The sequence below is a fragment of the Arabidopsis lyrata genome (assembly GCF_000004255.2).
Source record: "Arabidopsis lyrata subsp. lyrata unplaced genomic scaffold ARALYscaffold_73, whole genome shotgun sequence".
Classification (NCBI taxonomy): domain Eukaryota; kingdom Viridiplantae; phylum Streptophyta; class Magnoliopsida; order Brassicales; family Brassicaceae; genus Arabidopsis; species Arabidopsis lyrata.
In genome coordinates this window covers 1-26,592 of record NW_003302497.1, presented here as the reverse complement: position 1 = coordinate 26,592, position 26,592 = coordinate 1, and the positions used below count along the sequence as shown (strand labels likewise).

General features: G+C 39.2%; 2 protein-coding genes across 2 annotated transcripts; both read right to left on the bottom strand.

Moving 5' to 3' along the window:
- Positions 1-13,162: 13,162 nt before the first annotated feature.
- Positions 13,163-13,534, bottom strand: LOC110226473 (the record flags this gene model as incomplete). Its single annotated transcript, XM_021018336.1, has 1 exon — positions 13,163-13,534. A coding segment is annotated over one exon (372 nt), but the record flags the coding sequence as incomplete, so codon positions are not given.
- A 1,906-nt stretch (positions 13,535-15,440) lies between these two features.
- Positions 15,441-18,980, bottom strand: LOC110226478. The gene is made up of 8 exons (XM_021018343.1): positions 18,929-18,980; positions 17,827-18,651; positions 17,537-17,743; positions 17,377-17,466; positions 17,184-17,291; positions 16,860-17,096; positions 16,536-16,785; positions 15,441-15,463 (listed from the first exon to the last, which is right to left on the bottom strand). Exons 2-8 carry the CDS (start codon positions 18,640-18,642, stop codon positions 15,441-15,443), a joined length of 1,731 nt encoding a protein of 576 aa, XP_020874002.1. The 5' UTR covers positions 18,643-18,651; positions 18,929-18,980.
- Positions 18,981-26,592: the final 7,612 nt, after the last annotated feature.

Below are 26,592 nucleotides of genomic sequence, written 5' to 3'. Positions count from 1 at the left end.
GCTTTCGTGAGTAACATGTAAACGTCCGTCGAGCAAAATGTGGCGGTAGAGCTCAAGAGCGTCGTCGACGTGACATTGGTTGCAGTGTGCTTTGATGATGAGATTGCAGGAAAGCGTGTTTGGCAGAGTTTGATACTTGTTGAAAAAATAATTGAACAGAGAGATGGCATCATCGTACCGTTTTGCGCTGCACATGGCGCCAATTACGGAATTTCAGATGAATACGGTGTCTCTGTCGACTCGAAAGTCGTCCATGACAGCGAGTCGTGAGAGATTCGCGGCTTTGTCGAGAAGAGACATCTCTATCATCGCCGTGACTCTGTAGCGCAGAGAAATTGAGCGGTTATCGGTCTCACTGATCGATACCCACTTAAGCTTGGGGAGTGAGGAAGGGTCTCTTCCGAGTGGGTAAGGCTTGAACGCCTTCGCAACCGGAACCGCCTTTGATACGGTCGCATTTCGGATAATGCGGCGTAGAGGGGACATGACTGATGGAGATGGAGTTAGGGTTCAGTTTAAAATTGATTTTTATATGGGCAATTTTTAAAAAGCCCAAAGTTACGCATTTTCAAATCGGGGGACATTTCATCTTTTTGTTTATAGAAAAGCCCACGAATATAATAAGGATTATTGTTGATTTGGGGTCACTTATACAATCAAAAATTAGCAAAAATAAAACACTTTTTACAATTATAAAAATTGAAAGCATTCTTATTTTTTAGTCCATCTATATATACATTTTTGGAGTACACTTAGCAAATAAATCCTAGAGTTGCTAAGTATTTACAAAGAATGCCATTGGTATTTAATTTTTTAATTCGAAAATTAACATTAAATATTTGAATTAAAGATTTAACATTTAACAAACTTGCCAAAATCTCTCTTTATTAACTAAAACGAGATGATTAGCTACTAACCAATAATTCCCCAAATTTCTCCATATTAACTCCATGATATTTTTCCAAATCTCTCTTAATTACTACCTACACTAATTAGCATTTGCGATAATCCCTCTACTCCAATTAAATCGAGTTTCAATAATACGAGTTCCTTTAAAGTAGGATTTTCTTGATAATATTAACAAATAAGATTTATTGATGCTTACATCACCATGAAATCGAAACAACATCTATATTCTCTATAAAAAATGAAATATAGAATCGTAGAAAATAAGCAAATGGAAACTAATAACAACAAGCAAAGTGTGAATTTATGGCATATTCGTTACTTTTTTATTAAATCTGTTGCATTAAATCGTAAATTTTATATTTTTGCGATTTTGTATTTTCTCACCAAAATTTTCTCCATTACGAATCACCCCTAAACCCTACTATTTACGAGTAACTCTATAAATTACCTCTTCATAGATCCAGGAATAGCACGCAATCAAAAAAAACTTTACCTCTCTTACCAACGAAAAACAACTTACATATTATAATGGCTGTTACATTATAACTTTTCAAGGGATTCCGGACTTATGTCCTTACAAAAACCGTTTGACAAGTAGAGGTTAAGATCTACCACTCATGTGCACGAATACAAAATCAATACTTGAGAGTCTGTTGAATTGGTGTTGGCCAATGAAAAAGTAAGTTCTTAATAATTGATATAAGTTTAGTCATAAACATAGTAGTGACTTTCTTTTCTTTCTTAAATTTATAATTCTTTATAAAATTTAAATAGTTGAACTTTATAAACGTTTATAATATTTTAATATTAAAATTCTTATGAAGTTTCAAATATTATAAATATTTTTACTTTATAAAATTTTTAAATATTATAAATATTTTAAATTTATAAAAATTTTATCCATCTAAATATTTAAACTTTATAAAACGTTTAAAGTATTTATAATATTTAAATTATATAAAAAAATTTGTAATATTAATAATATTTAAATTCTATAGAAATTCAGTATATATATTTATATATATAAAACACGGGTGAAATCCTCAAATTAACAATCAAAATAATTTATTAAACAAATAACATTTTGATTTTTTTAGGAAAATATAGTCTTGCGGTGTACTGTGGCATGCCATTGAATTTAATTCTTAAGATTTGAAAATAGTTAATGAAATATTTTATACTTACAAAATAGTTACTCAAATCTTTGCAATAATCTCGATTGGAGATTATTTAATCAAATCTCTAAATCAGATATTTTCTTAAATTCTATATTCTTCTTTCATGCTTTGGATTTTTGAATAAAACTATAGTATGGATTGGTAATTATAAAGATTTGTAGAATATTTAAACATGACAAAAAATTATTTTAATATTAAATTATTAAATTATATATGTTTAACGGGTTAATCGTAAAAACACCAAAAGATTGATCGTATAACTTACTAAACAAAAAAATTGTAAAAATCTAACATTCTAATATATCAAAATAAGTGTTAATCTCCTTTGACACCTCTAAATGTGTAATTGACTAATTGAAATATTACATTACTAAATTACATTCTACGGGTTAAATCTAAAAATATTAAAAATTTAATTAATCATATAACTTTAATACTAAAAGTTTTATACACATTTAATATTCCTAGTCTATATATACATTTTTGCAACACTTTATGAAATAAATCCTCAAGTTGCAACTTATTTACAAAGAATACCATTGACATTAATTATTATCAATTAATTAAAATTCTTAATTACTAGCATTTCTTTATCTAATATATTTCCATCAATTCTAATTACTAGATTCTTAAAGTTTTTTCTTACTTTATTTGTCTTGAAAAAAGTTTAAGCAATATGTGTGGGAATAAGTTTCTGATAAACCTAATCTACGCGATATGAACATTGTCACAAGGATGGCAATATGGAAGATGGATAATACCGATGCAGCCAATATTTTATTGGTTTCAGGGAATGAGAACTATTGTGATATAATGGATCATCACCGATGTCGTTTTTGTGACAAGTGCGTACGATTTTATCTTACCAAATAATCATGATTTTAATTCATATCAGTTTGTAGATCATCGTATTTTAGATCCGAAGTTAGATGTATTATTTTAGTAAAACAAAAAGAAAGATTAAGATCAAATAGTGAATTTATTTCTGAATTGGTCTAATACATTTGATCAATGTTCTTAAATCCGACTGAGACAACAAACTAAAGTAGTGTCTGAATCATTGGAACAACCCAATTCAACCGTAAATCAATTAGACTTAAATTTTTAAATATATTTATAGAAATTGTATATATAGTTTTATAAAAAAATATCATACCATATTGAATCAATTACGAAAAAGGGACTTTTCCGAGTGGTATTTGTTGATTTTGTCCCTTTTGGAACAGTTTGTTGATTTGCCACTTTTTAACAAGAGGAAAAGACTATTTTGTCCTCACCGAACTCTGAAACCAATTCATCTCTTATTGATCTCTCGATCCAGTCTTCGTGAGCAACTTTGACGACGACGATTCACACTCCCCCAGAACTTCTGCTTCTCCTACGTAAGTTCTTCACTCTCCTCTTCTCTAAATGTACAAATCTGTTTTCGTTCTCTGCTTGGTCGATGGTTGACTTTTGTTCTTCAGTAGTTGCTGCAAATTGAGTGTGTCAATTGAGTGTTATCTATATCTACATTTTTGCAACATTTTATGAAATAAATCCTCAAGTTGCAACTTATTTACAAAGAATGTCATTGGCATTAATATTATCAATTAATTAAGATTCTTAATTACTAGCATTTCTTTATATAATATATTTCCATCAATTCTAATTACTAGATTCTTAATGTGTTTCTTTACTTTATTTGTCTTGAAAAAAGTTTAAGCAATATGTGTGGGAATAAGTTTCTGATAAACCTAATTTACGCGATATGAAAATTGTCACAAGGATGGCAATATGGAAGATGGATAATACCGATGCAGCCAATATTTTATTGGTTTCAGGGAATGAGAAATATTGTGATATAATGGATCATCACCGATGTCGTTTTTGTGACAAGTGCGTACGATTTTATCTTACCAAATAATCATGATTTTAATTCATATCACTTTGTAGATCATCGTATTTTAGATCCGAAGTTAGATGTATTATTTTAGTTAAACAAAAAGAAAGATTAAGATCAAATAGTGAATTTATTTTTGAATTGGTTTAATACATTTGATCAATGTTTTTAAATCCGACTGAGACAACAAATTAAAGTAGTGTCTGAATCATCGGAACAACCCAATTCAACCGTAAATCAATTAGACTTAAAATTTTAAATATATTTATAGAAATTGTATATATCTATATATACATTTTTGGAGCATAATTAGCAAATAAATCCTGGAGTTGGGAAGTATTTACAACTTATGCCATTGACATTTTTTATTAAGTTACAAAATTTAAATAAAGGATACTAACCAAACGATATCTTGCCTAATTTGTTTCTAAAAATCTCTACACAATCTTTTCATATATCTTCAAAAAAAAATTCCTGAATTTTACTCTACAAAATATGCATAAATCCGATTTTTTTTTTTTTCCGTCAAGAACATGTTTTATTAAATTGATAAATCATTACACAGCAGTTCCTTAAGCCATATTGGCGGGATCCATGAATCCGGAAGAAAAAACAACATTGGACAAACGAATTTTGCTAAACTATCAGCTACACAATTGCAAGATCGTTTTACAAAATTAAATCTTATGTCACTAAACTTTCCTCTCCAAAAACCTATTTCTTGCAGCAAGTCCTCTACTTCAGTATGGCTGGAATTTCCATTGATTAAGTTGATCAATACTTCACAGTCTCCCTCCAAAATGACATGAGTGAATCCCCTTAACCATGCTTGATGCATTGCTGCCAGAAGTGCTTTTGCTTCGGCCATCAACGGAGAGGCTGCACCATTCAAATGCAAAGATCCCCATGCTTTTGCAGTACCGTGATGATCCCGTATAATCCAACCTCCACGAGCTTGCATAGTGATTTGGCTATAACTAGCATCAAAATTACACTTCACAAAGGGTTGTTCTGGAGTGTACCACTTTGGTTGTTCACTGTTGGAAGATTGTGAAATTGAAGAGTTAAGCCTCGGAGCAGTATTTGTGATCCACTCATTTGTCTCTGCTTTTGCTTTCAAAACGACTTTTGAAGGACTTTCTCTATATTGATTAAACACAAAATTGTTTCTCGCTTTCCAAATCCTCCACAGAATCCAAAACTGAGATAGTTTTAGTGCCTTTGATATGTGTGGAGAATCATAAACATCAAGCAATTTAGAAATATTTTCTTCCACATCATTAAAAGGTTGATGAGACTGAAATGCCGGTGTGCCAGAGAGGCGCCAGGTCATGATTGGGAAAGGACATGTGAAGAGAGAATGATTTATCGTTTCCTCTCCATTACGACAACGAGAGCACTGTGAATTCAGTTTCATACCTCTAGTGTTCAAACGAGTGTTAGTAGCCAAAGCTTTTGATAAAATCCGCCATAGAAAGTGTTTGATTTTTGGGAGTAAAGGAAGCCTCTAAACTCTGTTTTTTAACTCGATGGATCCATGAGGGATCGGAGGAGCAACATGTGGGTCTCCAGGATCATGTGTTAGTAGCCAATAACCCGATTTGATAGTGTACATTCCATTGTTGTTGTAATTCCATATAAGTTTATCCGGTTTTGGAATTCTCGAGAGATAAATGTTGTTTATGAATGAATGATCATTTGTGTTGACAACACTATCAACTAACTTTGAATCCCAAAATCGAAAAGACCCCCTGCTTGAAATTAACAACTTCAAAGTTTCTGACTCAAAAGTAGGATTCACCTGTAATGGTCTTGGTGGATGGGAACCGACCAAATTATCAACCCCCATTCTGATCAAGTTGCCATCACCCACCTGAAAACGAGAACCTTTTTTTATAAGTGCTAAACCTGTTAACATTGACGCCCAACCATACGACTGATAAGCTCTTGCTTTTGCATCCAATACTGTATCATCTTTGAAATATCTAGCCTTCATTAATCTTGCAAAAAGGGAATTTGGGTTTTGAATCATTCTCCAAGCTTGTTTTGCTAAAAGTGCGTCATTGAATTTTGCTAAATCTCTAAAACCCAGCCTCCTTCCTTCTTAGAATATTGCAGCCTTTTCCAAGCTATCCATGGAATCCCTCTTTGTTGTGAACCTTTCTGTTGGTGTCGGATCCCGCACCAGAAGTCCGAGACCAACCAAAGATTGCCACGTAGTCAAGATAATGGCCCATAAAGGATGAAGCCCATTGGACCCATGAGCCGAAGGAACGGTCGAAGTGGTTGTCACCACTTCGAGAATCCGAAGTGACTGCATTGTGACATGAGTTCGGAGTAGAAGACACGGGTAAGTCGGTTCAAGGATACTTGGGCCGAAAAGGCGAGGCCCACGAAGATCAGAGTCAACTCAAATTCAAACGTTGAGCATTAAAGTCGAAGAATCAAAACGGACACATTTAAGAAGGAATAATTGTACTTAATTATTCGTTTTAATGTTATTTCTCTATGTATAAATATAAAGGCCAATGGCCATGTAAAGGGATCTTCCTCTCAAGAAAGAAATACTATAGCAATTCTCGTAGCAATTTATAAGTTTTACATATTCATTTTTGTCCCTCAAGAATAATCTTTCCTACTTAATAAAATACTTGAGTGTGTGAATCCGACATCCACATTTTGGCGCCGCCTGTGGGGAAAATAGGATTCTTGAGTGGTCAGATTTTTTCTTTATCACACTTCCGAGATAAGCAACAATGTCCGGAGGAGACGCCGTTGAGACATCATTGGCCGAAACCCTCAAAGCTATGCAGCAAACCCTGTCGGACATATCACAAAAGTTCTCGGATGTGGAAAAGGCCGTCGATACGTTGCAAACATCCCAGGTATCTCTTAGTCAAAACGTCAATACTATACAAACTCGTGTTCGCTCTTTAAGTGCAGGAAACCTGGTGGGAATCCGAAGAGGGATATTCAACTCGCCAAGTTCCGCTGCACGAAATGAAACCAGCGGACAAACAACTCCCGGTGATACTAATAATGTAGCTCAGACGTTGGAAGAAGAGACACAGCTCGGGGATGAAGAACAACTTGCAGCTTAGTACGAGCAGGAAAACCTCGACCAGTTCGAGACCATGAGGAAGGTTAGCCAGGAATTAAAAGAAATGAAATCAAAATTTCATCAAGCTACAAGTTCGGAGCCAGACATCAATCGAGTCATTGAAGAAGCTAGGCGAACACCTTTCATCTCGCGAATTGCAAGTTTGAGGATCAAAGATTCCCGGAAGCTCAAGTTGGACCCTTACAGCGGATTGGAGGATCCAAAAAGCTATCTCGCAGCTTTTCTGATCGCTGCTGGAAGAGTCGAATTGGATGAAGCTGATGAGGACGCAGGTTACTGCAAGCTTTTTTCGGAGAATCTATGTGGCCAAGCTCTAATGTGGTTCACCCAATTAGAGCCGGGTTCGATCAGTAATTTCGACGAACTATCAGCCGTATTCTTAAAACAATATTCCATCCTTATGGATAAAAGCGTTTCGGATGCCGATCTTTGGAACTTATCGCAAGGGTCAAGTGAGTCACTTCGAGTTTTCATCACCAAATTCAAAGGAGTGCTGTCAAAGCTCCCAAGAATCTCGCAGCAATCAGCTTTATCTGCCCTACGAAAAGGATTGCGACATGATTCAAGGTTTAAAGAAGACTTAATACTTCATAAACCAGACACAATTCAGGATGCACTCTTTCGCGCGAACAACTGGATGGAGGTAGAGGACGAAAAAGAAAGTTTTGCCAAAAGAAATAAGCAAGAAAAGCCAGCAATCACCGTCCCTGCCAGGAAGTTCGAGCCTAGGGAGAGCAAAGGACCAAAGAAGTTTGGGTCGCAACCCTTCAACAATACCGTCGGAAAGCAATTCCAAGGGAAAGGAAGATCAAACACTTGGGTCCGTGATGAAAGTCTATATTGCGACATTCATAAAGTAACCGGACATTTAACCAAGGATTGCAGCGTTCTTAAAAAGCACCTCGCAGAGCTTTGGGCTAGTGACGATTTTTCTAAATTCGATATAAAAGATTTTGTGAAGGAATACCACGAAGCAAAGGAAAACTCCAAAGATCAAGATTCCAAAAGACCAAGGTTATCCAACGAGGAAGAACCAAGGAGTTCGAAGGGTAAGATCAATGTGATTCTAGGAGGTTCCAGATTTTGCGGAGATTCAATAAGTTCCATCAAAAAACATAGACGAAATGTCTTACTCAAAGCAAGCTTGAGCGAAGAAATTGATTTTCAAGGTGCCTCAATATCATTTAACGAAGAAGAAACGCGGCATCTCGAAAGACCGCATGATGATGCTCTAGTCATTACTCTTGATGTCGCTAACTTCGAAGTATCAAGGATCCTTATAGATACAGGCAGTTCGGTCGACTTGATCTTTTTAAGTACTCTAGAAAAAATGGGAATCAGCCGAGGAGACATAGTAGGACCCCCATCTCCGTTAGTTGCGTTCACAAGCGAGTCAGCCATGTCTCTCGGAACAATCAAGCTACCGGTCCTTGCCAAGAAGGTATCAAAGATCGTGGACTTCGTTGTCTTCGATAAGCCCGCAGCTTACAACATCATCCTCGGGACTCCCTGGATTTATCGAATGAAAGCAGTCCCCTCTACATACCATCAATGTATCAAATTTCCAACATCAAATGGGGTGGAAACAATTCGGGGAGATCAAGAAGCTTCACGGACGTGTTACTTAGCTAGCCACCGTTTGAAGATCCAATAGCAATTAACAAAGCCCGCAAAAGAAGGACTAAGGCAAAAATTTCCTAGTGGGCAGGAAAAAGAGGATGTGGTAGTCGAAGTGGTATTGGAAGAAAACAAACCAGATCGGAAAATTCGAATTGGAGCAACATTGACTGGCCAAATAAAAGAAGCTTTGATCGAACTCTTAAGGAAAAACAAAGCATCATTTGCATGGTCAGCAGCGGATATGCCTGGCATAAATCCGAGTTTAATTTGTCATGAACTAAACGTGGATCCAAGCTTCAAACCGGTGAAACAAAAAAGAAGAAAGCTTGGAGTGGAGCGGGCAAAAATAGTAAATGACGAAGTGGATAAACTTTTGAAGATAGGGTCTATAAGAGAAGTGCAATATCCGGAATGGGTAGCAAACACTGTCGTTGTCAAGAAAAAGAATGGGAAAGATAGGGTTTGCATCGATTTTACAGACCTGAATAAAGCATGTCCCAAAGATAGTTTCCCGCTCCCGCATATAGATCGACTTATAGAGTCCACCGCTGGAAATGAGCTGTTAACGTTCATGGACGCCTTCTCGGGTTATAATCAGATAATGATGAACCCCGAAGATCAAGAAAAGACGTCATTTATCACAAATAGAGGTATCTACTGTTACAAGGTAATGCCTTTTGGTTTGAAAAATGCAGGAGCAACTTACCAACGGTTGGTGAACAAAATGTTTCACAATCACCTCGGGAAGACTATGGAAGTCTACATAGATGATATGTTGGTTAAATCGTTAAAGAAAGAAGATCATGTTAAACATTTGGAGGAATGTTTTGATATTCTCAATAAATATCAAATGAAGCTGAACTCGGCGAAGTGCACATTTGGAGTCCCATCCGGAGAATTTCTTGGCTATATCGTGACAGAAAGAGGGATTGAAGCCAATCCAAATCAAATTAACGCCTTTCTAAACATGCCATCTCCAAGAAACTTCAAAGAAGTACAACGGTTGACTGGGCGGATTGCGGCTTTGAATCGTTTTATCTCGAGATCAACAGATAAGTCGTTGCCTTTCTACCAAATTCTAAAAGGGAACAAAGGATTCCTTTGGGATGAGAAGTGTGAAGAAGCTTTTGGGCAGCTTAAGGCGTACTTAACCACTCCACCTATACTGTCCAAACCGGAAGTGGATGAAAAACTTTATTTGTACGTATCAGTTTCAAACCACGCGGTTAGTGGAGTCTTGGTTCGGGAAGACCGTGGGGAGCAGAAACCAATTTACTACGTGAGCAAGTCAATGACGGATCCGGAAACCAGATACACAATGATGGAAAAACTTGCACTCGCGGTGGTAACTTCGGCTCGTAAGCTGCGTCCATATTTTCAATCCCATCCGGTTGAAGTATTAACTAACCAACCACTCCGAACAATACTTCATAGTCCAAGTCAGTCCGGACGTTTGGCGAAATGGGCGGTGGAATTAAGCGAGTACGACATAGAATTCAAAAGCCGGATCAGTATGAAGGCTCAGGTCTTAGCAGACTTCCTGACCGAACTACCAATACTTGGAACGATAGAGCAACCGGAGAACCAAACTTGGAAATTACACGTAGACGGGTCTTCAACAAAACAAGGATCCGGAGTGGGAATCAAGTTGGAATCTCCAACATCAGAAATTCTAGAACAATCATTCCGATTGTTATTCAATGCCTCCAACAACGAGGCAGAATACGAAGCCCTTATTGCCGGACTTCGACTAGCACAAGGAGTTGGAGCTAAGGAAATAATGGAGACTATGAAGCCAAAGATTCAAGAATGGAAGCGTACCTCGAACTAGTGAAGGATTTATCTAAAAATTTCTCGAAATTCGAATTAATCTGCATACCTCGGGGAGAGAATACAACTGCGGATGCACTTGCCGCATTGGCGTCAACATCAGATCCTGAGTTAAAGAGAGTTATTCCAGTAGAATGCATCTCGGAGCGAAGCATTCAAGACAGCAAGGAAACCCTCGTCGTTACAAGGTCTCGAGCAGCGGCACGCGACCGTGGCGAACCAGAGATCGAACCGCCACCCAACAAACGGAGGAAGTCAAGGGGATCAAATGCATCTAACAAGGAACCCGTTGTCTTAGCTGAAGATGTGATTCCAGAAACAATATTAGAAACCGAACCGTTAGTCGAGGAGGATATTCTTGAGCCAAACGAACATCCCGAACCAGAGCCACGAATATTTCACAAAGTTTACCAAATTCCGGCTAAAGACTGGGGGGCTGACTGGAGGGAGCCAAGAAAGCACTACATCATGACAGGTGAGCTCCCAAAGAATAAATGGCAGGCCAGGAAAATGAAAGTCGTTAGCGCGAAATTTTGTCTGTCAAAGGATGCGTTATATAGACGAGGTGTCAGTGACCCTTACCTATTATGCATTTTTGGGCCCGAAGTCGAAATTGTCATGAGCGAGGTGCATGAAGGATTATGTGGGAGTCATTCATCAGGAAGAGCTATGGCTTTTAAAGTTAAAAGAATGGGGTATTTTTGGCCCACTATGATCACAGATTGTGTTGAGTTCGCCCAGAGATGCAAGCGCTGTCAACTCCATGCACCATTGATCCATCAACCGTCGGAATTATTCTCCTCCATTTCTGCCCCATACCCGTTTATGAGGTGGTCAATGGACATCATTGGACCATTACACAAATCAACTCGAGGTGTACAGTACCTTTTAGTCCTTACGGACTACTTTTCAAAATGGATTGAAGCTGAGGCGTATGTTAGTGTCAAGGATTCGGCGGTGAAGACCTTTATTTGGAAAAACATTATATGTCGACATGGAGTTCCATACGAAATAGTCACTGATAATGGACCACAATTCATTTCACACGAGTTTGATGCCTTTTGTGCGGACTGGGGAATCAAAGTTAGTTATTCTACTCCACGATATCCGCAAGGAAACGGTCAAGCTGAAGCCGCGAACAAGACAATATTAAGCAATCTCAAGAAACGCTTAAGTCATCTAAAGGGAGGATGGTATGAAGAACTCCAACCCGTCCTGTGGGCCTATCGTACAACCCCTAGGCGACCTACAGGAGAAACTCCATTCTCTTTGGTTTATGGCATGGAGGCGGTAGTACCAGCTGAACTCAATGTGCCCGGACTTCGTCGAACAGAAGCACCGTTAAATGAGGAAGAAAATTCAGCAATGCTTAATGATTCACTGGATACCATAAATGAAAGGCGTGATCAAACTCTAATTCGGATCCAGAATTACCAGCAGGCAGCAGCCCGGTATTACAATTCTAAGGTTAAAAGTAGGCCGTTCTTTGTGGGAGATTACGTATTAAGGCGCGTCTTTGACAACAAAAAAGAAGAAGGTGCCGGTAAACTCGGTATTAATTGGGAAGGACCTTACATTATTACCGAAGTGATTCGGAACGGTGTTTACAGGTTGAAAGACTTAGAAGACAATCCAGTCAAGCGACCTTGGAATGTGATCAACCTGAAGAAGTTTTATGTTTAAAACTACATACATTGTTTATGTACATGAACTACGGTGTGGCTTGATCCCGAGATGGGTACGTAGGCAGCTCGAAAACGAGTTCAGCTATTAATAAAAATTTGTTTTATTTCTTTATTAAAGGAAAAAGGTTCGATTGTGCGAACAAGTGAAGCAAATAAAGGTTTGGCTATGCGAATATACAAGAAAATAGAGCGTTATTTAAAATAACGGAATGTCCCTCATCGTACACCTCGGACTAAGAAAACCTTGTTGATGAGCAGAACACTTCAAATCCTCGACCAGCAAGATCGAGGATGGGCATCATGCAGTCCGGAATTCGAGTAAAGTCAGAGATTCCAAGCTCAATCCACTCTCCGGGGTGAGATTCAAGGATGTGAAGATCTCGTGACACCATAGTAAGCCTGCGTTGCATCCGGTTAATCCTCTTCCGAAGTCTCCTCTTTTCCGACATAAGCTTCCGGTGTTGAAGCTCGAGTGCCTCTATGAACGCCGTCGCTGTTCCTTGGTCTCTGATTGGGAGGTCCCTGATCAAAGCACATGGGGCTCGGATCTGAGATCTCAAGAAGCCGCAAAGTGGAGGAGGCTGCCTGCTTGGCTCATTTGGAACATCTTCGTGTATCATTCCGATTCTGGAGAAGTCGGGCATAGATTCTGAACAGCAAAGATTGAACTCCATACCTACTAAAATGAAAAGAATGGTGAGGAGTAAAGGGAAATTGAGACTACAATTTATAGGAACGTCATATCCCTAACAAGCTGCGGATTCTATCCAAGGAATGGAGTGATTCGCGGAGAGATTTATGCCCTCGAACAGATCCTGCATTAAAAGACGCATCTCCGAGAATATTTGAAAAGAAAGGAAAGTTGCAAATATTTCCATAGATAAAAGGGGCTGAAGCCCATTACGAGTTTAAAATAAGGGAAGAAGCTAAAGAACATTTATGGAAGAGGCTCAGGAACAGGCTCCTTCATCGCCGGTTTAGTCTTCGAAGTGGACGCCTTGTTCTTGGCATCCACTTCGGGACGATCCCGAATGCGTTTCCAACAGGTGCTGGCCTCCTCCTCGTCTTCTTCCTCGCTATCGGATGGAACGGTATGGACCGGAGCATTCACAGGACCCGGAATTCCTTTAGCACGGAGATACATCCGAAGCATCTTCGGGATCTCAGCAACAGAATCGAAGTTCCGCCATTCCCATTGAAAGGGATCACTTTCCAAAGCCCGTATCTTCCTCTCCACCCGAGCAATGCGAGCCTCGAGCGTTTGCCTTTTGAGGCCCAGCCGTTGCCTCTCTTCACACAAGCGACGGTGTTTGTCGGCAACCTAACATAAAGATGAATGAATAAAATGAAACAAAAAGTTTTTATTCAAAGACGACAGATATAAACCTTGTCAATAAAGTCGCAAGCCTCTTTCTTCTCCTTCGAAGGAAAGTGAAAGACGGCGTGAGGGAAAAGAACGCCGGCCGGTTCAAAGCCGTCGCCGGACAAGAAAAGTGGGCTGCCGGGATCGATGGGGGCTACTTTTTCGTTTTCCATTCTCGAAATATTTCTCAAGTAAGATTCTAAAATCGTGTTTAAATAAAGCTTAGAAGTAGGTAAGCCTTTATTAATAATGATTTAGGGTTTCTCTTGGAACCATAAACCCAATAATGGTAGTGTGTCCGAGTGGTTTAAACCATTTTTGGAAATCGAGAAAAGGCAGTTATTGCATTAAAGACGAGCCGTTTTCCTTACTTATAAGAAGGGAAAGCGCAACCGTCGCATTAACTACAAAAGTTTCTAAGGCCCAAGCCCTATAAGTTTATCGAGTTGACTAAACCCGAAGTGGGGAACTCGCTTTAAGCCGAGCTCAGTTCTCGCATTCTAAAGAGAAAGGTCTGATCAGCCTAAAAATCTCAAAAGCATAACCACAAGGCCACAAAAGGTTAAAAGCGGACTTTGCAAACCCGCATATAAATTTTAACCAAACTCCCTTGGGATCATAACCTAAAAAGGTTCAAAAGCCTCCTCAGGCAAATATTTTGTTCAAAAGAAACAATAAAGCCTCCTTAGGCCAAAAATAAGTTCGAAATTAAGTCTTAAAATTAAAGGGACAATCCCCAATTTAAAGTGGACACAGCCACTACGGAGTGATCTCCACCTCGGACTCCGGCTCAGCAACCAAAGTTTCATTCACCTCCTTCACTACAGGAAATGTGGGTATTAATAGCGGCCGAAAAACGCAATTATTCATCTACCATAGCGTTTCCTTAAGCGCTCTGACATCGCCCGTTATAGAAAGTCGGACACTTTTGATAGCGGTTTTTAGTTGTGCAATAGTTAAGTATACAACGATAGCGTTGTCTTTTGTGCAATTGTTAATGTTTATAATAGCGTGATAAAGATGTTATTAAAACTCGTTAATTAGATTTTACCTATAGCAAAGATAGCATCTGTTTTGTGTTATTAGTTTGTTTTTAAATTATTCAAAATAATAAATAATTACGAATTATATTTTAATTTAAATATAATATTTGTAAAAAAAAATTAATTTCGAATATTTGTAAAAACAAAAATACCATTAAAATGTTTAATAACCCATTTCAATTTTCATTGTTTACAAAAACCACAAACATACCTATCAATCTACCACTAACAAGCCTTCACAATCATCCCTAACATAAACACTATCATCATCAAAAGCTTCATCATCCAAATCATCGACTTCTTGTACAGGCAAAGGTGCACCACCTAAATCCTTTTCTGTTTCCAATTCATGATAGCCTCTAGGTGGTGCTCTCATAACAACATACCAATTTGAATTATCATCTTCCCTAGAATAGAAAACCTGTTTTGCTTGAGAAGGTAGAATGAATGGATCTTTCAAATAGGCTGTTTGGTTCATATGAAGGTTAACAAGAGTGAAACCATCTTCCTCCTTCACACCATTCCCTGTGTTGGCCCAATTGCATCTAAACAGCGGCACTTTGAACATGTCATAGTCCATAAGTAAAATCTCCTTTATCACTCCATAATATGTAAGCACATTAGCGACTTGTCTCATATCTCGAGCACTTGATCTACACATGCTAAATGCTTCATAAGTTATGCCACTGTTTTGTGTCTTCCGCTTAACCGCATCTGTATGAAACCGTTGCCCATTAACGATAAATCCTTTATGTGCTAAAGCAACATTTCTTGGTCCAAATGCCAACCACCTGATCTCCTTAGAATGACTATTCCTTGAGTCTGAATGAATCTGCAACAGCAAAACATGATCAGGAAGCTAACAATTAATCTGTGCCAAAAAAACCAGACATCAAGCTACAAGCTAAGCTAACCAGTCATTAAGCAAAACGTGATCATGAAGCTAACAATTCTGTGCCAAGAAAACCAGACATTAAGCTACAAGCTAAGCTAACCAGTCATTAAGCAAAACATGATCATGAAGCTAACAATTCTGTGCCAAGAAAACCAGACATCAAGCTACAAGCTAAGCTAACCAGTCATTAAGCAAAACATGATCATGAAGCTAACAATTCTGTGCCAAGAAAACCAGACATCAAGCTAACCAGTCAATTTAACAAGCTGTATAACAAATAATCAAGAAGACAAGTTGCAGCTGTAAACCTTTTTTTTAAGCCATTGTGCAAACTGCTCAGTATGGTTTTTCCATAACAAAGTTTCACTTTTAGCACATCGAGCATCATTAGCTTGTAATTCTTCCAAATGCATCCTGATTTTACATTAAACAACAGTCTTGAGAATGAAATTATAATCATAATTAGTAGATGAGACATAAAGGGTAACCTCTTACTCTACATAAGGATCCAAAGATGCCATGTTCATTAGCACATAGCGATGTGCATTGTCTCTATCTTTATCTGATAGGGTAACTTCTATACCCTTCTGCAGAGGTCGACCTTCAACCACGCTTCTATCAGCCTCAATATCTTCACTGCGATTAACTGTTTCTTGAACTGGTACTGAATCTTTAAGGAACTCTAAACAAAATGCAACGCATTCTCCAGCTAAATACCCCTCAGCCATACATGCTTCTGGCCTTGCATGATTCTTAACAAAAGCCTTAAGTGTTTTCATGTACCTATAACTCAGTCAAGAAATGAATATTAGTCCAATATCATTGCAGTAAATACATATATTGAATCAAATGAGTACATATATCAAACCTTTCAAATGGATACATCCAGCGAAAGTGTACTGGTCCTCCCAAACGTGTTTCTTTTGATAGATGTATTGGAAGGTGGAACATGATATCAAAAAGGGATGGAGGGAAGAAGCGCTCCAGTTGACACATTGTTTCCACAAACTCTGTCTCCAGCTTCTCTCTGATGTAGGCCTCCAGAGAGAAGCTGTTGAGCTTAGTACAGAACTAACAATGACAGCCACTGCATTAGGACCAATTGGTACACGACCAATTTTGTACATCGGTTCATCAGAACAGAATTCTCCTTCACCAACAACTACTTCTCTTGAATGAATCCAATCCAGTAGTTGTACTCTATCTCCTACTTTGAATACACCACTACTCTCACATGTTTCAGTCTCACAATAACTTTTCTGAGATAAGGAAAAGGAATTTTGTTAATGTCTTAAAACCAGACCAATTGACTAAATGTAATGAAAAGGATTACCTTCTTTCCAGCTAAGTCTCTAAACATTCCCTTCAACTCATCAATCTCACTTTTCATTTCTGCCATTTTTGCGTCTCTAGCTTGCATAAACGCTAACTTAGTAGCCGTGATCCCTCTACCAAACCCCCTTACTCGTCCAGGTTTGTCTTTTCCCAAAATCTGGCTCACAGCATCTTCCCTTATGTTATCAGCAGCTGATGTAGAGTCCATTTCACTATCAAGTGATTGTATTTGTTTCTGAGACAAACATTCAAACACAATATTAAAACTCATTGATCATGATGCATTACTTACACACAATATAACAAGTTCCAGAATTCTTACAATAGTCTCAGCAAATTGAGGCTTCACAGGTCTACCATCAGCATGAGTGTGTCCCGCTAACCATACCTTAGTCCTAGTCACCTTACTTGGGTTTGAACTCTTTTTTTTCTATATAAAGTACATATACATATCTCAGTACCATTTTATGCTAACAAGATATACAATATATATAGATATTGACAACTATTATTACCATATCATCAGCTAAACGAACCAATCCTTTGCGGCTGGAGGTTTGAGGAATCTGATCATGTCTCAACTTCCTCATCTTGTTACTTACTTCCTACATTATAAATATGAGTGTGATTAAATCTATAAGACATGACATATAAACATATAAACTTCATACTAACCGTAAAAGCTTTGCTAGTCTTGCTCTTAACCCAAGAGTTCCACACTTGAATGGATGGGATGTTGCTGGGTTTTAAAGCTAGTATATCAGCAGCTGTCTCAGCAGCACGTACTTTTGTCACTAGCCTTGACTTCATACCCCTAAAGATATTACACATTTGCTTCATAATAACAGCTTTTTTCCATTCTTCTTCCATGTCAAACCTCCCCTGCATCAAGTACAACAAGCAAAGGTCAAACATGTTCCATATCTGTTAAACAAAAAATTAGTTGCATATATATAAATATATACCTGAATTTGTTCCCACAATGTTTCTTTAGTCGCTGCATCAACTTCTCTCCAATCAGAAATTGTAACCGGAATGAATTGACTCACGAGAACACCAAGAAAAGATGATAATCTTACTGAACCAGTTCCAACATGATCACCAAAGTCAGTGAAAGAAACTGAAACCCTTTCATTAGGATTTTCAGCCACTTTACGCATCTTTGTTGGTCCTCTTTTTCTTCTTACTTTCACTCTTTCTTCTGGTACCTGACTTCCTTCATCAGTGTTGGTAGGAATCGCTTTATCTTGACCATTGCCAACACCATCTTCTTCCATATTGGCAACTTCTTCATTATTCGCAGCTACTTCCATAGTGGCAGCTTCTTCTTGATGATACTCCTGCTGGTCCTGTCCAGTCAAACAAGCTTCTTCTTCTATATTGGCAACTTCTTCTTCATCCTCCTCCTGGCCTTGTCCAGTCAAACATCCTTCTCCTTCATTCTCATCTTCACACATTGCTTTCTCAGTCTGATCAGCCTCCGGTGTTATATCTTTGTCATTACCCTTTTCTTCTTCCACAGCTTCTGGTGTTACATCTTCTACCTCATCATCTACAGCAGCCACTTTCGGTGTAACATCTTCTACCTCATCATCTACAGCAGCCACTTTCTTGGCTCTAGTACTACTTCTTCTCCGAGCCACTTTATTTGTTGTTTTCTTCTTATTCACCTTCTTATTAACCTTTAGTGTTGTTGCAGGAGCAACATCTTCTACCTCCAAGCCTTGATTACGCCTACTACGACGAGCACAAACTTGACCTCCTCCTCTTGTCTTTGCCATTTTCTGAAACTGATGAAGAACAGTTTCAATCAACATAAAATCGAAACCAAAAATCATAATCAAAACCCAAACTTCGAATTAAAACCCAAAATCAAAATCGATTTCACAATTGAAACAATATATGTGCCAGACTTCGACATGCATGTTAACTAAGTGTAAGAATGAAAACCCAAAATCAAAATCGATTTTGAATTTGGAATTCAAAATCGATTTCACACAACCCCAAATCAAATTGGTTTTCCAGAGAACAAAGAAATTAAATGGCTCAGATCGAATGAGAACATACCTGTTCGAGATCGATAGAAACCGACTTAGATCGAGAGGGAGATGAGTTGAAGATTTTTTTTGTTCTCTGTTAGAGAAGTCGAGTGAAGTCGAGAGAAGAAGTTAGATTTTTTTTTTGCTTTAGGGAAAAAATGAAAAAGTTTTCTTTAATTTTGCCTTAGACAAAATTTCACAATTTTCCCTCTTAACATTTTCAATAGCGGGAAAGAGACTTTAGTAACCCGAAAATTGGCCGCGTGAATTGCATATATCTCGCTTCAATCATTTATAGCGTTTACAATTCAGAAAACGCTATCTATTAAGTAAAACATAGCAGAGACATAAAAAACGCTATCTTTTAGTGCTATCAATACCCACATTTCCTGTAGTGCTTGACTGGTGCTTGATCAGATGAAGCTCCCTGACCACCCTCCGCGGTACAACCAACCTCCGGAGTGACCTCCGGTACCATAGTAGCTACGGGCGGGACAACGTCTTCCGTTTCACTTGAACCTAGAAATAATAATTCCAGTCAATCAAAGGTACAAGGCAAGAAAAGGTAAGCCTCAGGAGCCAAGCGTTACCTGCCCAGTCTAAACCCGATTCACTTATAGGAGGTGATTCAGTAAAGAATTCCTCGAAGTCAAGCGGGTTGAAGGTAGAAGTGGGAAGAGCTGCCAAGCGACTCCGTTTTTCAGAAAGATTAGTTGACAGCTCCGTCCTTTCTTGCTCCTCGGAGAAATCTGTTTCATGGATTTGATCCAGCAGAATCAGGTTGCTTTCATGCTCCTTGATGTCCGACTCCAAGTCCGACCTAGCCTTCTCGGTTTGCATGAAGCGAATGGCCCCTTGGATCAATTCCATCCCGCGTTCCTTAACCTCCTTTCTGGCCTTCGATGCCGACATTGCCAACTCAGAATCACGCAACTTGGCTAGCGCCTTGTACTTCGCGTCAAGCTCGATAAGTTGGTTGTTCAGGGTATCGGCGGTTGATTCGGATTCATGAAGTCTACCCTGAACACCAGAAAGTTCGTCCTGGAGTTTGTAATTCCGGTCGTAGTAGTCTTGCAGCTCCCCCTTTACCTGCGCCAGCTCGGATGTTAACCTGTCGACCTTATCCTCCAGATCGTGCTTGGAGCCAGCAGAAGAATTGAGTTCAGCCTCAAGAACTGAGAATTTCTTCTTCCACATGTCAATCTCCTTCTCCCGTCCAATGACCAACCCTTCGTAATGTTCGATCATATCGTTAAGTTCGCTATGGGCCTGGCATTATAAACCCGGGATGGCAAGTCAGTTTGAAGAATGGCAATACATAAAAAAAACAACAAAAAAAAAAAAAAAAAAACGGAACTAACCCGAGATGAATGATAAGCGTGAAGCAAATAGCGTTCATGAATCGCAGGGTGCCATTTGTTGAAATCTGGCAAGATCGAACCCGATCGGGTCTTGAAGCATCGGAAGACGCTGCCTTCTTTCTCCATAGCTGCGAAGAAGGAAGAATTGTAAAAATTGGAATTTTAATAGAGACAATCAGTTTAAGTATGTGTAAATCACCAAACCTGAAAGCGATTTGACTTGAGGGACAAGAGCAGGCTTCAACCTCGAGGAAGCATCTCGAGATTCAGAATCTCCACTTTTAGGGGATGCACTCCGAGCAGTCTTTTCGCTGACGGGCTGGGAAGAAGAAGACATGTCAACAGGTCGGGGAGGACCCATTGGTTCAGTAGGAGGGGATGATCGAGGTGAACGGTCAGTCCGGGCCCTTGATTTCTCCCTTCGCGGAGAAGAGTCATCACGGGACGATTTGTCCCTCTTCTTACGAACCAAATTCTTAAGTGGTTCGTTGCTGAAATCGTCTCGGGAAGGACGAGGAGAATCACGACGAGGAGACCGCTCTCTCCGAGGAGAACGCTCGTCGCAGCGTTCGCGAAGAGGTGTTAACCTATAAGCGGCAACGGATCTGACTCCCTCGGAGCTGTTGTCATCAACCAGCAGGGTCCTGCTGTAATCTTTTTTGTCGATGGCGGTCGCAAGGAACGCCTTATTTTCATCACAAGCCTCTGCTATCGGCTTGGAGAGTTTCTTACGCTGGGCAGCGAGGGCCCGAGCTGACATTCCCTGAGTTGAGGGAGGAGGCGGAAGACGATGAAGTAGATTGGGAGGACTCATCCTGAGTTTCCGGTTGGCCTCGACAAACCGGTCGAGGGTGAAAGAATTCCAAAGGGTTTCCCCTTCACGGATTGTTTTAAAGAACTTGACAAATTCTTCAGTCGGGAGAGTTGAAGCGATGAAAGCTGCGAAATGAAACAACGAATTCGGTCAGTAAAAAATAATAATGAACAATAAAGGAATATACGACCTAGTCTCTACCAAGTTTCGCAGACCACTTCGATGGGAGTACATCGGAAAGATTCCCAATCGAAGCAGGAGTTTTCTTAATCAGAAACCAAGGATGGTGCCAGTTCTCATCCTTGTTCGCGAGGTGCGAGATGACGTTTCTATTAGCATTTGGATACGCCGAGAAGTACCCAGTTTTCTTTGATGAACTCCTTACGCTTAGGAGTTCATTCAGCTCGGGGACTCCAATGACGTAGCCAGCCTCCGCCGCAACGGTTATAATCCCGAGGATGGTTCGGAGGAGATTGGGGGTTAATTGAGGTAAAGCGATCTCGAGGGCCGCCAAGAATCAAACTAGGGCTTTGGGAAGGGGGAAGATCAATCCGCAGCCCTTGAAGTAAATTTCGTAAACACAAAAGTAGCCGACACGGTGGTTCTCCGGGGATTCCGTAGGGTCGGCTATTTGCGCCTCCGCTATAATTCCAGGAGGAATTTGACAAAGCCCCTTCAATCGCTCAAGGGATTGAAGAGTACAGGTTGATTTGTAATGAGGACCGGCGATATCGTTAGGACGAGTGCATTCGTCATTACTAGAACGCCTCTCGTCGTAAGACGGAGATTCAGGTCTTTCAGAATCAGAAGTCATCGGATAAAAATGAAAAATTCAAGATCCGGCGAAGGGAGGTTCAGTGAAGAAAAGTAGAGAGAAGTTTTGATTAAAGCACAAAAGTAAAAGAAGGAAGTAATGGTGAAAAGAAGTTACCTCACACAAACTAATGATGAAACCGCCTTGGAAGTTGTGTGGGAAGTGGGAAGGTTTTTTCCCGTTTTAATAGTAATTAATTAATATACGGTCATAATGATGACAGATGTCAATCGGGTAAAAATGGCTAGTGCCGAAATTAAAGGAGTGACGAGATTTTCGGCGGGAAGTCAGAAAGATTCTCGAGCGCAATCTTTGGTCATTTAAAGCATTTAAAGTCCTCCGAATTGGAATGACACTTCGAAGAACTTGGGGGGCTAATTGTTGGTGTCGGATCCCGCACCAGAAGTCCGAGACCAACTAAAGATTGCCACGTAGTCAAGATAATGGCCCATAAAGGATGAAGCCCATTGGACCCATGAGCCGAAGGAACGGTCGAAGTGGTTGTCACCACTTCGAGAATCCGAAGTGACTGCATTGTGACATGAGTTCGGAGTAGAAGACACGGGTAAGTCGGTTCAAGGACACTTGGGCCGAAAAGGCGAGGCCCACGAAGATCAGAGTCAACTCAAATTCAAACGTTGAGCATCAAAGTCGAAGAATCAAAACGGACACATTTAAGAAGGAATAATTGTACTTAATTATTTGTTTTAATGTCATTTCTCTATGTATAAATATAAAGGCCAATGGCCATGTAAAGGGATCTTCCTCTCAAGAAAGAAATACTATAGCAATTCTCGTAGCAATTTATAAGTTTTACATATTCATTTTTGTCCCTCAAGAATAATCTTTCCTACTTAATAAAATACTTGAGTGTGTGAATCCGACATCCACACTTTCTCCCACCAATAATTCATAAGCAAGGTTTCGATCTCATTTACCACACCAAGAGGTAATTTGAAACATGACATTGCATAAACGGGCATAGCTAGAGCTACGAATTTCATGATTATTTGTAAACATTTCCTTGTAAATCACGTATGGAGGTGATCTTATTTCTTGCCACTCTCACCTTGGTACAGGCATGGAAATAACCTGTATTTCTGTCTCCTTCTTACATCCAATGATTACGGCTTTTTAATTTCCAATAAGTTTCTTCATCTTTGTAAGCTTGAGCTAGCTCCTCTTGAAGACTTTAAAGTCGACTTCTTACTGATCGTGAAGTACTAGACATGGTTCTATTAAGTTCAGCTTGGAAATATTTGATTCTTAAATCTGCATTTAAGGTAGATACATGTCTTAATCTCGCCATGGCATGTCTCGTCGTTCTTACTTGATCCGTGATAGAAGTATCACCGTTGTTTGTGTTAACACTCCAACCGGCTTTTACCCCTTGTTTGAAGTCCCCAAGATCCATCATACGCTTATCAAATCGGAAGGGCTTTCTTCTCGATGTTTCAACCACGTCCATATTGATGAGAACTGGTTTATGATCTGACCCCGTGAATTCGAGAAACTCACATTCAGCATTTAGAAAGTCGACTGCCCATTCTGTGTTGATGATAGCTCGATCTAAACAGCATTTTACTCTGTGTGAATGGCGTTCCCCAACCCAAGAAAATCGATCACCTCTCGCACTCAAGTCTCTAAAATCGCAGGAACTATACATATGACGAAAAGCACGAAAAGTCCATTCTGCTCGTTGAGGACCACCAATCTTCTCTGAATTATTGAGGATTTCATTGAAATCACCAATAAGTAACCATGCCTCGTTGCGTGTTTGATTAATGGTTTCAATACGATCCCAAAGGAAATGACGATCGCTTTGTATTGGATTACCATACACGCAAGACAAATAGAACCCAATATTATTATTAGTTATATGTACATCGATAAGGCGTTCATCTTGAAAGTTCTTAGATAAACGCACATTATCCTTCCACAACAAGGCTAAGCCACCGCTTCTACCTTGAGGGGGTTGAGTTATTACATTAGAGAATCCTAACATACAAGCCACATTATGTACAACATCACACTTATTTAGAGTTTCAATAAGGAAAAGAACATCACACTTAGTTATACGACATAAACGGATTAAACGAGATTGCGTTAATGATACTCCAACACCCCGACAGTTCTATGAGATGATCTTCATATCGGATCCTTTGGGGGTATCGGGCCCCCCGCGCCTCCGTCAAGACATTGAGTGACTGAGAAAGAGCTTGAAGACTCAGACTTCTTACCCTTCTTGCGCAGATGACTCATAACTGCCAACTCCTCAGCAGCCTCTGCTTTGTTGAAGTTAATTTCGAAACGCACTCGCTTCCTCTTTATGAACCGATACTCATTTAGTGGATTCCCGACTCATCCTCTAACCCTTCTTCCTTCTGATCATTAAACACACATTGTTGTCTAGCAAATTTGGCATGCAAGTATCTGAGACGTTCCGCTGTTAACTCTGGGTCTTCAAAAACACTTGGCAGGCCGGAATCAGTTGGACTGTTGTAGGATTTCCTATTGTTGCTCTTTTGAGGCAGCATCTGTAACCCAGGGATCAGTTTGGATGGATCAACTGATGGAGAGGTTTCCGAATCAGACATGTTATTGTCATTCCCATCAAAAGGCTGATCATCATCATTGTCACCATCAGACCCTTCTGGTTCTTCATCAGAAAATCCCATAACACACTCTTTTGCATCATGCTTAAGAGAACCGCATTTAGAGCAGAAGTTTCTGAGTCTCTCAAAACGAAACTTGACAATGGTATTCTCTCCTGCAACAAACTGAAAGTTTCTCTGGAAACGGAGAGGATCATCCATGTTCCAGTTTATTTTAACCCTAACTGATCCCACTTGGTTCACATTCTCATCATAATCCACATCAACAACGTTCCCTAGTCTATTTCCAACCCATCCAGCCATTGCATTAGTCAGATAAAGAATCGGGATACCTTGAATTTAGACCCAAAAAGGGATGATTTTCATTTCTGTCTCAGTTATGTTCGGATACCAGCGATGAGTCGACAGCATCCAATCATTAAAGGACCACGGCCCTCGGCGAAGTACCAAATTCATGGATTCTTCAGACTGAAACTTGAATTGAACTCTTCCTCCACCCATAAGTCGACCAACACAAGCGTCGGGAAAGCCCCACACACGCGGCATTTGGTGAATCAAAGCCCTCAGATTCTGCTTCCTTGGATTAACGGTTGTAACCACAATTGAGAACCGGTTAACCGCTGATGCTTGGTAACAGAACTCCGGTGGTAGCGCAATGGTTCATCTCCGATTCCTAAGTCAAGGTCTTGTACCGATTTTCGCAGAGAGTCAGACATTGTGTTTGATGAATGGGATCGAAAGGAGAAGGATTGTGGAAAGTGAGAGAAGAAGAAAGAGATTGGGTAAGGGATATATAGCCGGAGCCATGGCGGTTTTGGGAGACGGTTTACTCCCGAAAAGCAGGGAGAATGGTAACTGTCAAATGAAATTGACAAACAAAAACCGCCGACGAAATCCGGCACCCAAAATGTCAGAATTTTGTCGGTCGGAAACTTACTCCGGCCCGGAGAATCGAAAAGGTATGAACAGCAAAAATCGCCAGTTTCGTCGCCTCGAGAGAGAGACATTTTCTGACCAACAGACATTTTAAAATATATTTTCTGACCAACAGACTTAATATGTATCTAAATTAGTTCAATCAACAAAAAAATTGTAATTAAAATAAAAAAATAATATATTTAGTGATTTAAAGCGATCAAGATAAAATTGCCTTTTTTAGTCAATTTAAAAAAATGAAGATTTTTGACATTTTTCCTAAATTTAAATCCAAAAATTATTTAATTCTACAGTTGACTCCGGGTGAGGAAAAAAAATTTAAGACCGGTATACAAATAAAAGACTAAAAACTGAAAAAGTGAAAATTGTTTATAAGAAAAAAGGAAACAAATAAAAAATCGAAAATGTTTGGTTACCATTTTACCAACAACTTGAATACTCCAAAAAACAAACGTGTTTCATGCGTTTGTGCCCATCGTGTCTTTATGAAAAAATGAGCCTGGCCCAGCACCAATATGTATTAAGCCCACACAACTCTAGACGGAGAAGGGTAGAAGACAATAATAGCTTAGCTTTATTGAAGGTTGCTGAAGAAGCCCTGCGTAATTTTATTTTTATGAATTGGCTCTGGCTACATTATGAACTAACTTTAGCACTCTTTGGATTGTTGCTCTTGTTTTGTGTCGTTAATATGTTGAAGTTTACTTGATTTCTGAAGCGAAACGACTGTGCATAATGATTCTCTTACAAATGGGGTGACATAACATAACTGTGTCGGTAAGTAAAACCAATGAAGACGGAAGAAAGAAACAAACGTTACAATTCAAACACAAAAGTACATATCTAGTTTATGATACACCAGAGACTAATTCTTCTTCTTGTTCTTTATCTAACCTTTGTTTAAGTAGATGGAGTTGTAATGGGCCTCGGCTCGAAAACTCAAGTAAATGGCTGTATGTTAATAGCTTGACATTTGGGAAGAAACTCAATATAAAAAGGTATATCTGAATTATGTAATTTGACTTTGTTAGTCATCAACTCATGTCTACTAATCTAGTAGTTTCACCCGATGCGTCCTGGCTAAATTACCTCGTTACGGCCAGGCTCCCAATCCGGATGTCATGAAACAAAGGGGAACTTCCCCTCTTTTTT